Here is a 13,825-nt window from a genome sequence, read left to right as displayed (position 1 = left end):
ATGATAGCAGGAAGTACAATGTATACAGTCAGCCTGTCAGACTCATTATATATCCATATATAGTCCATGTCACGGGGCATATGTCATGGGCTACACACTGCAGATGCACTTCTAGCAGGTGGTCATAATAATGTAATTTGACTGTGTACATCTTGTTCAGCTTTGATCAGCTATTTCAGGCAACCTCATTTAATAGCATATTGATAAACAATGTCTTACCTTTAAATGCAAGTAAATAGCTTCCCTTTATTGTTCTTCCTGGATACGAAACCATGAAATTTCCACTGTAGTTCCAAGCTTCAGGATGATAATAATATATTGAAGCTGCAATCTTTTGTCCTGGATCTCGGTTAGCATCCCATTTGAGTTCCACACCTACTTCCTTCTCATCAGGTTCATTCAAACTTCTTAGAGCCAAGTGAATATCTCTAATCCTGTTAAGTTAAAAGATTAATAATTACATCCATTATCAAAACACAAATAATGATGTGCAGAGTCAGCCAGAAAAATACAGCATATACACTCCTTAGTGAGCAAACACTATTTAGTTAAGTAGTAAAGCATATGGTTACATTAGATGTTCAAAATGTTTGCTGTTGGCTGCCAGATACATAGCAGAATGACAGCGGTTGCCGCAACTACATCGGTAAATGTTGCAATGGAGATTGCTGCACATGCCACTGTAATCTCCTGGCAAAGGGCCTCCAGCGTGCTTGGCTTAACGTCGATAGACTTGATCTTTCACATTTCCCCACAAGTCCATAGGGGTAAGATCATGTGACTATGGGGAGAACTCAATGGACCCCCTTCATCCAATTCAATGTCCCTGCAGATTGTCATGCAGGAAAGTTTGTACTGCTACATGGTAGTGTGGTGACACCCTGTCCTGTTGGTAGAAGACTTCATCATCAGCTCCATAAAGTGCACGTAGAGCTGGTGAAATTAATATGCGTAACAATTCCAAATACACTTCTCCAGTGACAGTACCATCAAAGAAAAAGGGTCCTACTAAGCCCCCACATGACAGTTCACAGCAGAAGATAACTCCTGGTAGACTCTCTAACTTGTCTACATGAACATGCCCAGTAGACACACTTATGTCAATTCACTGTTGCATTAAGTTTAAACTAACCCTCATTAGACCACACTACCTTCATAAGAAAGTGTTCACCTTGACTTACCATTTGTTGATACCATTTGCAAAATTGCAGTCAATGATCAGGATCGTCATCATTAAGCACATGCAGTAATCGTAGAACTATGAGTTCCTTCATCCCATGGTGTCGCTCATATAACGCTACTAATCACAGGTACTGTAAAAGCCGTCATACCCACGTTTGCTACTAATCACAAACCTATTTGGCAGCTTTCAAAATTAATTGTACACTTGTACTGCCAATCCCCACTTTCCGTGCACATTGCGTAGCAGAAGTAGCAAACATTTCCAACACGAGAGCCAATGAAGCAGGACTGGTAGCTGTATGCATTCTGGGGCCAATGACCTTTGATGTTAGGCCCCTTAAAACAACAAGCATCATCATCATCATGTATGCATTCTTCCCAATCTTCCTTTGTGAATAACACAAATCATTCCATACACCTCAAACTTAACAATAATGTGCTTAATTGTTAGGCATGTTGGGGGTTCTGTTTCAAACTCCCATCTCCACTGACGTTGCATTTCAACAGCATTATCAAACTGGAGTCCGGCTCCATGGCTAAATGGTTAGCGTGCTGGCCTTTGGTCACAGGGGTCCTGGGTTCGATTCCCGGCAGGGACGGGAATTTTAACCTTAATTGGTTAATTTCGCTGGTACGGGGGCTGGGTGTATGTATCGTCTTCAACATCATTTCATCCTCATCACAACGTGCAGGTCACCTACGGGTGTCAAATCAAAAGACCTGCATCTGGCGAGCCGAACATGTCCTCGGACACTCCCGGCACTAAAAGCCATACGCCATTTCATTTCATCAAACTGGATAAACCACTTCAGAATGCATTTTTGCTGCTCGAACGTCAAGCGTGCCCTAGCCATATTGCTTTCCTACTACTGTGATGCAAGTGCCGACATCTGTGGGGCAAAAGACCACATTACAACATATTGGTTCTTCAAAACAATTGACAATGTCAGTATCCTGATACAGTCTGACAAGGAGTGTACATGTTTTTCTCAATCATCAATTAATCATTCACTACTGATCTGCATTTAGGGCAGTCACCCGAGTGGCAGATTCCCTATCTGTTGTTTTCCTAGCCTTTTCTTAAATGATCGCAAAGAAATTGGAAATTTATCGAACCTCTCCCTTGGTAAGTTATTACAATCCCTAACTCCCCTACCTATAAGTTAATATTTGCCCCAATTTGTACTCTTGAATTCCAGCTTCATATTGTGATCTTTCCTACTTTTACAGACATCACTCAAACATATTTGTATACTGATGTCATTCCATGCCATCTTTCCACTGACAGCTCGGCCAGACCATTTATATTGGTATTACATACCACTTAGTCGAGCAGCCCAGCTCCTTTCTCCCAAGTCTTCCCAGCCCAAACTTTGCAACATTTTTGTAATGCTGATCTTTTGTCGGAAATCACCCAGAAAAAATCGAGCTGCTTTTCTTTGGATTTTTTCCAGTTCTTGAATCAAGTAATCCTGGTGAGGGTCCCATACACTGGAACCATACTCTAGTTGTGGTCTTACCAGAGACTTATATGCCATCTCCTTTACATCCTTACTACAACCCCTAAATACCCTCATAAACATGTGCAGAGATCTGTACTCTTTATTAACAATCATATTTATGTGATCACCTAAATGAAGATTTCTCCTTATATTAAGACCTCAGTGCTTACAATGATCCCCAAGAAAAACTTTCACCCCATCAACGCAGTAATTAAAACTGAGAGGACTTTTCCTATTTGTGAAACTCACAACCTGACTTTTAATCCCGTTTATCATCAAACCATTGCACACTGTCCATCTCACAACATTATTGAGGTCATTTTGCAGTTGCTCACAATCTTGCAACTTATTTATTAATCTGTACAGAATAACATCATCTGAAAACAGCCTTATCTCTGATTCCTCTTCTTTACACATATCATTGATATATATATATATATATATATATATATATATTAGCATGATACCCGTGCTTCGCTACGGTATTATACTGAAATTTATTTTTTAATGCTTATTGTTTTATATATTATCCACCGAAATTCGCGATCTAACTCTTTTTCTGAGAGAATCAGCCAAAATTCTCGATCTGACTCGTTTTCTAATAGATTACTGGAAGTTTCCTCCCACTTTTCAATCATTCCTTCCAGCAATCGATTTCGTACTTCCCGGGCTAGTTCCAGGTATACCACCCTGTCACTTGGGTCCCTAAATCTTTGCCATCTTTTCCTAAAAGCATTTTTAATATGGAACAAATCCTTCAGATCAGGCATGGTGTCGTCTTGGGTGTCTTGGCGGTACTGAACCCGCGACCGGACTGCATTCTTAGTCATTAGGGCCTGCCCGTCCAGGACCCGTTTCCAGCACGGTCCGCACATTTGACGACGGTCCAGAACATTATTATTATTATTATTATTATTATTATTATTATTATTATTATTATTATTATTATTATTATTATTATTATTATTATTATTATATATGTTCTGGACCCCACAGCAAGATGCAAGACCGCTACTTGGCGGTAAAATACATCTGCTACCATTGTCATTGCTAACAATGTGACCAGCACCATTGTTGCGCGTAGGCAAGTGTGTGGAATTTCTGGCGATACGAATGACATACCTCCGTGTATTATTGACCTTATTATAGAGGTGAACAATTTGACGGCCAATCTCATTCCTATCGTTTATTTCAAATGTGTTTAAATTTTTATTTATATGCCAGGAGAATCTACTCTAATCTAAGAACGTTCTCCGAAGGAAAATATGGCTGTTGAAAAAGAACCCAGGAAAGATTAAAAATGATCGGATTATGATCAGAATAAGTACATCGCAAGTCTACAGACTGTTTCCTATCATTCGACAGGATCAGGGATGGAATGAATAAAACCCCATCTAGCGGCGACAATAGGAATTGTTACAAGTAACAACTCTCATTATTGTTCCGTATTGAAGAAGACGTTAGGCATAGATATCAAGGATAATTTAATAAAAAATCACCTATTCAATATTGAATATTGAAATATTGAATATTGAAATAGGTGATTAGCATGATACCCGTGCTTCGCTACGGTATTATACTGAAATTTATATTTTAATGCTTATTGTTTTATATATTATCCACCGAAATTCGCGATCTAACTCTTTTTCTGAGAGAATCAGCCAAAATTCTCGATCTGACTCGTTTTCTAATAGATTACTGGAAGTTTCCTCCCACTTTTCAATCATTCCTTCCAGCAATCGATTTCGTACTTCCCGGGCTTCAATATTGAATATTGAATATTGAAATAGGTGATTTTTTATTAAATTATCCTTGATATCTATGCCTAATAGGAATTGTGCCGGCTGCCGATGCTCCCCTCTGGGGCAATGATCGATGAGTGACAAATGAAATGAAATATTGGACAGTGTTGCTGGAATGAATGATGACAGGGAAAGCCGGAGTATCCGGAGAAAAACCTGTCCCGCCTCCATTTTGTCCAGCACGAATGTCACATGGAGTGACCGGGATTTGAAACACGGAACCCAGCTGTGAGAGGCCGGCGCGCTGCCGACTGAGCAACGGAGTACATTATGAACAGTAAAATCAATTGGTCTCAACTCTTTTTATACCCCACCGCCGTTAAGTTTATTTACCCCCACCCTCCAAAAAATTAAAAGAAGGCGTGTTTCTTTATGTTTAAAGGAGATTCCAAATACCAATGTTCACGTTTATTACCTTCAGTTTTGAGATATAAGTATCCCCTTAAAAATAATTCACGTTTCTAACTTCCTTCCACACTCCCCCCCCCCCCTCCCTCACAAAGTGATATTGAAGCAAAAAATACTTGTTCCTTTAATAGTAAAGGATCTTCTAAATACCAATTATCACCACTCTAACCTCTTCAGTTTTTGATTTATGTGTCCTCATGAAAGGAATTCAACTCCTTTTCACTCCCCCCCCCCCCCAAAGATTGTTTCCCCCCCCAAAACGCGCTTTTCTTTGTTTTTAAAGGAGATCAAAATACCAATTTTCACGTCTGTAACAACTTTAGTTTTTATTAGATGTATGTATTCTCATACAATTAAGTTAATTAATGTTTTCTATCCTATAACACTCCAAATCCCCTTCATTGGATTTTCCGAGAATACGTGTTTGTTTACTTTTAAAGCAGATTCCAAAAATAAAATTTCACGTGTGTAACATCTTCATTTTTGAGATATCAGTAGCCTAATTAAAAGAATTCAACACCATTTTCAGTCACTTTAAACCCCCACCCCCACTACCCAAGTTGTATTTCCGAAAACTAAAAATACACTTTTCTTTATTTTTAATAGGATAAAAAATGACCATTTTTCACTTCTGTACATGTTAAGTTTTTTGAGATATACTGTAGAAATTCTCATTTTAAAATTTCACCCCATTTTAGTTCCCCTTAAGTGGAGTTTCCAAAGACAAATCACCTATGTTTCTTTACACTTACAGGAGATTCCAAACACCCACTATTTACGTCTGTAACATTTTACGCTTCTCAGATGTTCTGTAGATATAGTCTTTCAAAAAATTCACCCCAATTTGCCACTCCTGTTTAACCGCCATTAATTGAATTTTCCAAAAGCAAAAATATACGTGTTTTTATATTTTTAAAGGAGATCCCATTTACAAATTTTCAGTTCTGTAATATCTTCAGTTTCTGGGATATATGTATCCTCATTAAAGGCATTCAACCCATTATTCACCCTTTTACACCCCTCCTATTGGGATTTAGAGAAAACAAAGAAATACGTGTTCCTTTATTTTTAAGGGAGATTCTAAACACCAATGTTTACATCTGTAAACGTTTAAAGTTTTAAGATGTAGACACACTCATTTTAAAAATTCACCCCCCTTTTCACCCCCCATTAATTGGATTTTCCAAAAACGAAAAAATACCTGTTTCTTTATTTTTAAAGTAGATCCCAAATACCAATTTTCAGGTCTGTAATATCTTCAGGTTCTGAAATATAAGTAGCCTCATTAAAGATATTCAACCTATTTTTCACCCTTTTTCACCCTTCCTATTAGGATTTTTCCGAAAACAAAAAAGTACGTGTTTCTTTATTTTTAAAGGAGATTTCTAAATACCAAATTTTACATCTATAAACTTTAAAAGTTTTGAGATATAGATACACTCATTTTAAAAATTTCATCCCCCTTTTCACCCCCCATTATTTGGATTTTCCCAAAACGAAAAAATACCTGTTTCTTTATTTTTAAAGTAGATCCCAAATACCAATTTTCAGGTCTGTAATATATTCAGTTTCTAAGATATAAGTATTCTCTTTAAAGGCATTCAACCCATTTTTCACCCCTTTTCACCCCTCCTATTGGGATTTTCCGAAAACAAAAAATACGTGTTCCTTTATTTTTAATGAAGATTCTAAATACCAATTTTTACATCTCTAAACTTTAAAACTTTTGAGATATAGATGCACTCATTTTAAAAAATTCACCCCCCTTTTCACCCTCGCATTAATTGGATTTTCCAAAAACAAAAAAATATGTGTTTCTTTATTTTTGAAAGCGATCAAAAGTACCCATTTTGAGGTCTGTAATATCTTCAGTTTCTGAGATATATGTATTCTCTTTAAAGGCATTCAACACATTTTCACCCCTTTTCACCCCTCCTATTGGGATTTTCCGAAAACAAAAAAATACGTGTTCCTTTATTTTTAATGAAGATTCTAAATACTAATTTTTACATCTCTAAACTTTAAAACTTTTGAGATATAGATGCACTCATTTTAAAAATTCACCCCCCCCTTTCACCCTCGCATTAATTGGATTTTCCAAAAACAAAAAAATACGTGTTTCTTTATTTTTCACAGTGATCAAAAGTACCAGTTTTGAGGACTGTAATATCTTCAGTTTCTGAGATATAAGTAGCGTATCCGGATTAAAGGCATTCAACCCCTATTTCACCCTTTTTCATCCCTCCTATTGGGATTGTCTGAAAACAAAAAAATACGTGTTTCCTTATTTTTAAAGAAGATTGTAAATACCAATTTTCACATCTGTAAACTTGAAAAGTTTTGAGATATAGACACACTCATTTTAAAATTTCACCCCCTTTTTCACCCCGTTAGCGACGGAATATCCAAAAATCCTCTCTTAGCGAGTACCTACATCTTAATATGAATATATCCCCAAAATTTCATTTCTTTATGTCCAGTAGTTTTGGCTCGGCGATGATGAATCAGTCAGTCAGTCAGTCAGTCAGTCAGTCAGTCAGGACAAGCTACTTTATATATATAGATATATATATAAGAAAACATAAAGGTCCCATAATACCATCTTGAGGAATTCCCCTCTTAATTATTACAGGGTCAGATAAAGCTTCGTCTGTTCTAATTCTCTGAGTCCTATTTTCTAAAAATATAGCCACCCATTCAGTCATTTTTTTTTCTAGTCCAACTGTACTAATTTTTGCCAGTAGTCTCCCATGATCTACCCTATTAAATGCCTTAAATAGGTCAATCACAATACAGTCCATTTGACCTCATGAATCCAGGATATCTGCTATATCTTGCTGGAATTCTACAAGTTGAGCTTCAGTGGAATAACCTTTCCTAAACCCAAACTGCCTTCTTTCAAACCAGTTATTAATTTTGCAAACATGTCTAATATAATTAGAAAGAATGCTTTCCCACAGCTTACATGCAATGCATGTCAAACTGGCTGGCCTGGTGGACTCTGTATTATGAATAATATTAATTTTGTTCTTATTTACATAATTCTAGTATTACTGACAACTTCTCATCAGAGTTTCAGCTAATTTCCCTGTTTCTAAACTCTTAAAGTGTACAGTGATTTAAAATGCCATCATACTGAGATTATCGACTGAGGAGAATGGCCGCGTATATTAACACGTAAAAGCTATGGAACAAAGCTCTGCATTCGGGATATGTGTAGTTTCAAAATCAACCATCGGCTGCCCTGAGAATGGTTTTCTGGGGTTCTTCCTCTCCACTTCCAGGCAAATGCCGAGACAGTTTGAATTCAAAGGCCACGGCCTTCCATGTCCTTATCCAATTTCATTTACTATAATTAATTTCATCTTCATTAGCTCCTCAACTCAGGTTGGCAGCATGAAGGGCATCTGGCTATAAAAACATTCCATATAAATTCATCTCACCTCATGCCTGATCCTCTATCAAGAAGCGGAACTAGGGGGTGAACAAATATCTGAGAATCTCAAACAAACGTTTGGACTTAGTTAAGCAGATCACCATCATGCCACAACACAAACAAAGCTTGAGATTTTTAAGTATACTTTGTTTCTGGTCGAATTTGCTTATGCACAGAAACGGGGTGTACACATTGGCCTTAGTTGTTGAAAGAAAATAAATAAAAAATCTAGACCTGTTAAAACTCTAAGGCTGTAGGTTTTGTAAACTGTAATTCTTTAGTGTTATTTCTAAATACATATTTTCATGGTTACCGTGACAATTTTGATGTTCAGAGTTATTGTGGTAGTTCCATTTAAGACCTATTTTGATCCTATTCTCATACACTGGTGCAAGATAAAATGCCAATACTGTATCTAGAAGGAGTTATGCTAGATAAATGAAATTCGGGAGGAGTGTTTGCACTATGACCCTGCAAAGCGAGTTTTGCCAGTATTTTCTGTGCTTGCAGGCCATGGTCCAGGAACATGTGATGGTCCTGACGTTTCACGAAAGTCTGTGTTCGGCATTATCAAGGGTCACAGAGAGTTACAATAATTGAAAATCTTCCACCTTTTTGATACTTTTTATTTGCTTTTTAGCAAATTTTTATTTGTAAACAGTACATGTTTCGTTCTCACTTGGGAACATCTTCAGCTGTTGTTAAGCTTAGGTGAATCGCTAAGTTTTTGAACATGTTATTTGCAAGTACATTGATTCTCTTAAAGACTACTAGAATACAAATTAAATTAAAATAATTTTAAAACAATGTGGGGGTTAATGGGTTAATGAAATGAGACTGGATGATTACATAGTTGGCCAGCTTAAAAACTATATCTATTCATTGATGATGATGATGCTTGTTGTTTCAAGGGGCCTAACATCGAAGGTCATCGGCCCCTATCTATTCATTGGAATAGTTGTTAAAAGTTTTACTTTGTTACATTAAAAATGTCTGTTTGTCTTCCGGTTAAAAGGTTTTAAAAATGATTGGATTCATGACACTGTTCAAATTGTTGTTGAATGTTTTTTCTTTCACTCCTTCCAGGTAAGCTGTTATTTATTATGAGCTTGCTTAAAGTGCCCTAAATTGAGACTAATGCAGAACTTTGAAGCTGATTGCTGGTCAATTTTTGGGAAGGGAGCTTCGTCTTCGTCTCAACAACAGCAAGAAATTGAGAAGCCCCACCTTAGGTTTCACAGGTGCAGTTTCGAGCGCTGTTTATTTGAACTTTTCCATAAAGAAATTTGCGATCACTGGTTTGGGAGGACTGCCCATAGAGACACCGTCGATTTGTTTGTAGAAAATTTCATGCCACAGTACATAGCTTGTGGTGAGGCAATGGTTAAACAAGTTGGTAATGTCCCCGGAAAAAATCTGAGCCTCCTTTACAGGTACTTTAGTGAAGAGTGAGACCACGTCGAAGCAGACAAGCAGGTCTTCGGCTTCTAACTAGATGTTCTTCAGCTTTTGTATGAAGTGGCCTGAATCTCTGACATACAAATCGATGGTGTCTTCTGAATCCAATGATCACAAATTTTTTAACGGCAAAGTTCGAACAAATAGCACTCGAGACCGCACCACTGAAACCTAACATGGGGCTTTGCTTCGTAGATGACATCTTGTGATCTGGAGCCATGGACAAGAACAACTACAGCCATTTCTATAGCATATGAAGAGTATTTACACCGATATTCAGTTCACTATGGAGACAGAAAATGAAGGATAATTCTCTTTCCTCGATGTTCTGTTAATGAAGATGGCCGATTTAAACTTGAGACGCACAAAGTACTGCAAGCCAACCCACACAGACTGATATCTTCAGAAGACGTCCAACCACCAACCACAAAAAAAAAAAAAAAAATGGAGTGATTAAGATGCTAGCCGATTGTGCAAGGAGAATTTGTCAACCCCAGCACTTAAACAAGGAGCTCAGCCACCTCAAAATGGCCCTATTCTCTAATGCATACAGCGATAATGATATCCAGCAAGCACTCCATCCCAGACATCCCAAAACCAGGGAGAAAGAGGAGGAGTGGCTGGCAGCTAAAGCCTTTCTGTCGTATATTGAAAAGACAACTGACAGAACAGGGAGGCTACTGAAGTCCCATGGAGTAAAAGCCATATATAGGCCAATGAAGAGAATCCAGGAACAAGGTCTGCTAAATGACAAGCACCATCCTCTCTCCACAGCAGGTGTCTACAAGATGCCATGCAGCTGTGGCCAGGTACACATAGGCACTATCAGATGCAGCATCGCCACAGGACTGAAGGAGCATAACAGACACAGCTGGCTAGGACAAGCAGAAAGATCATCAGTCGCTGCTAGCAGGCCATGACATACAGTACAGCGACACCAAAGTACTGTCACCTACTGTATCGTATCACACCCGGCTACAAAGGGAAGCCATTGAAATTCTAAAGCACACCAACAGCTTCAATCGTAAGGAGGGCTCTGAACGGGGGTAAGCAAAGCCTGGTTTCCAGTCCTGGAAACCTTCAATCCTGGAGGACATGATAGCCACAGCAGACCAGAAAAAGCAACGGGTGATCAGCTGCCTGTCTCCGCCAAGGCAGATCGATGTACATCAGGCTCCTTAATGCTTCAATCATTGGCCGAAGAACAGCCAATCAGCAACCACCCCTCCAGCATGGCAGACCACTAGGCGAGCAGTGCACTGTAGCCTGCACTATATGATGAGATGGAACTGCAACAACACTCCATTTCACTGTGAGCTTTGCTGCTATCGAAGTCGGTTGGAAACCGTGATAATGCCGAACGCAGTCTTCGGTGAAACGTCGGGATCATCACATGTTCCTGGATTACGGCCCACAAGCCTGGAAAATACTCACATGATCTGTAATGCCGGCCGTGAAAGCCTCAATTGCTATACAAGGCAAGATTGTTTTAAATACGCGCTGTACACTTCGTGAGCATTAGTCATTCTCTGGTGTTGATGTTCTGAGGTAGGTGTGAGTCAAACATACCTTTAAAGAGATGAAGAAGGCAGTATCAGCAGCTTTCTGAGTTTGAACAAGGCCATGTATTAGGGTTACGAGAAGGTGGATGTTCTTTCCGCAATACTGCAGAAGACAAGAATTCTGATAATGTAATCCTTTAACCTTTTAAAATGTTATTTCCCCATGTCAACAAAGTTTTTAACCATTTTTAAAATTTCTTTCTTTACTATTTATGCATGTCACTATGCATAAATCTATATCAGCAGTAAATTCATACTTTTATTAAAATATGGAGATAGATTCAGGTAAAAATCTTAGTAGGCCTAATTATACAATATTTTAAATGTGCACGTGCAAAATGCTGAAAACTGGTTTGGTATTCTACACATAATCTGAGGATCTAAGCCCTGGCAATAAGAGGATTAATACTGTCATTAGCCAACCCTGCTGTAGCCCTCTTCGTTCCTTCCTGAAAGGGGCTAGTGAGTCAACTGGGAGCTCCCAGTCTGAGGGTATGGCCGGCCTCTCCCTGTATTGTTCCCTTTGTCTGGTTTTACCCTGCACTATCTGGAACAGGAAACAGGAATGTTCCATTTCTAGCTGAACCCTGAATATACTAGTAACCCATCATCAAGATATAAATACAAGGCTGCCACAAACGAGGAGTGGCTGTAGTGTTCGAGGGTCAAGTGTGTGGTGGGTGTTCCACCAGTCAGTGTTGAAGTTCAGTCGCTGGACTGGGACAACAGCAGTGATGACTGCCGCCTGTGTCCCACTGGTGTCAGAGAGTATCTGAGCAGAGTGCAGTGCGTGTACTGCCTTGGAGTACTGACTGGAGTAGTGTACGTGTACTGACATGGAGTGAGTGATTCAAGCTTGACAGCAGTATTGCTGGTTATTGTATGTGCTCTGCATATGGAGCGGAGTACTGTGTGTGTGTACTACCATGGATTTTAGACCGCCCTGGATTCAGCGTGTGGAGGAGCTGTTATGAGTAGAAATGGAGCAGCATTAACTGTCGTTGTGGTGAGGAATATTGTCCTGCTGGTTAGCACTGTTGAGCTGTTGTTGTCTAGTTGTCAGTGATAAGTAGTTCACTATGTTTGAATGTGCGAGTTACTGGACTTTCTCTGGAGTTGAAGCAAGGAATTGTTATTGTGTGTTGTGGCAGCCAGAAGCCTTGTATTCAAGCATATCTGTGAACGGCTGTTGTGAGTAATGTGACTATGCTTACAGGACCAAAAGTGAAAGATCTGTCATCAGGATAACAATATCCTAGTTAATGCCAACGAGCTGGACCACCTACTGTGAAGAGAACAGAGACTTGTAAATAGGCAGCAATTGGTATTTCACAAAACTTAGTATTTAAATAAAAATAGGAAGATAGCTTAAAGAGTAATTGGTTAGTTTAGAGTAAGATCAAATATTAATTCTCAAATATCTCCGTTAATATTAGTCCTAACAAAGTATTAATTGTACAAAAGAAAACAAGGTAATTTCCAATTTCTTTTGTCCTGCATAGTTTTTGCAGTTATCACACAGAGCACAGAAACACACACACACTCATGTAATTATCTTTGCACTGAGGCAAAGAGTAATTAACTACTAGGCCAAAAATGGGGTACACAAGTAAATGAAGATCACAAACAGCCCATCAGTACAGTCATAAAGTATTTCTTATGGAAGGTTTTTATTATAACTGAAAATATGATGTACTATTTTATTTACTTTATTTTACAAAAAAAATTAAAAACTTCAGAATACTTTACCAAAATCAGATTCTGAAAGTGAACATAAATTGTGCTTTGCTTGTGTAAGAACGATTTACAGTTCACACATATGTTCATTAGAATTTAATGATTCATACGATATATTAATTCTATTATTAAAGATTGTGAGAAAATACTTCAGGTAATTATATTTCAGGATAGATAAACACATAGTTTCAACCTCGAAAACAACTACTGTCGTCGTCATATCTATCAAAGCCATGTGCCTTACCTAGTTCATGGGACTCAAAAATGACTACTTACTGATCCAAATGAAGCTCGATCAAAATTTGCCTGTGCTGCAGTAAGTTCACCATAGTAGTCACGGAATATACAGCAGATTTCACACGTACTTCCACGTAGGTTTCAAACTCAACTGATGAAGGAGATGCATGTTTCAGAACAATACTGTATTTTTCTTTGTTGTGCTCTGCCTACAAAGAAATATACCGAAGATGACAAACTTCATCTAAATATCAAACAAAAAATATGGTAAATCTACGTCATTAAAAATAAGAAGGAACTTGGGTACATACATTTGTACATGAAAATACACTCCCAATAGTTAATATCTCAATGGAAAGACTGGTTTGTATTCATAAAACAGGAAGACGTATACTATATCACACAAAATATTAAGTATCCAAAAAAGAATGGTTCAGTTATATAAAAATAACAATTTGAGAAAAGTTACGTAAATCTAAAATTGCTGATATCAGCATTGTC

The 13,825-nt window shown here is 38.1% G+C and overlaps 1 protein-coding gene across 1 annotated transcript in view; it reads right to left on the bottom strand.

The window, feature by feature from the left end:
• Apoltp (Apolipoprotein lipid transfer particle) overlaps positions 1-13,825 on the bottom strand; it is a 668,275-nt gene that overhangs the window by 485,994 nt on the left and 168,456 nt on the right. The window contains exons 24-25 of the mRNA XM_067142082.2: positions 13,364-13,533; positions 220-434 (exon numbers count right to left, since the gene is read on the bottom strand). Of these exons, the coding sequence (XP_066998183.2) occupies positions 220-434; positions 13,364-13,533 (385 nt within the window). The remainder of the gene's footprint in view (positions 1-219; positions 435-13,363; positions 13,534-13,825) is intronic.

The sequence above is a fragment of the Anabrus simplex genome, chromosome 2 (assembly GCF_040414725.1).
Source record: "Anabrus simplex isolate iqAnaSimp1 chromosome 2, ASM4041472v1, whole genome shotgun sequence".
Taxonomy (NCBI): Eukaryota; Metazoa; Arthropoda; class Insecta; order Orthoptera; family Tettigoniidae; genus Anabrus; species Anabrus simplex.
The sequence above is the reverse complement of the archived record's forward strand: the minus strand, read 5'-3'. Positions and strand labels throughout refer to the sequence as shown.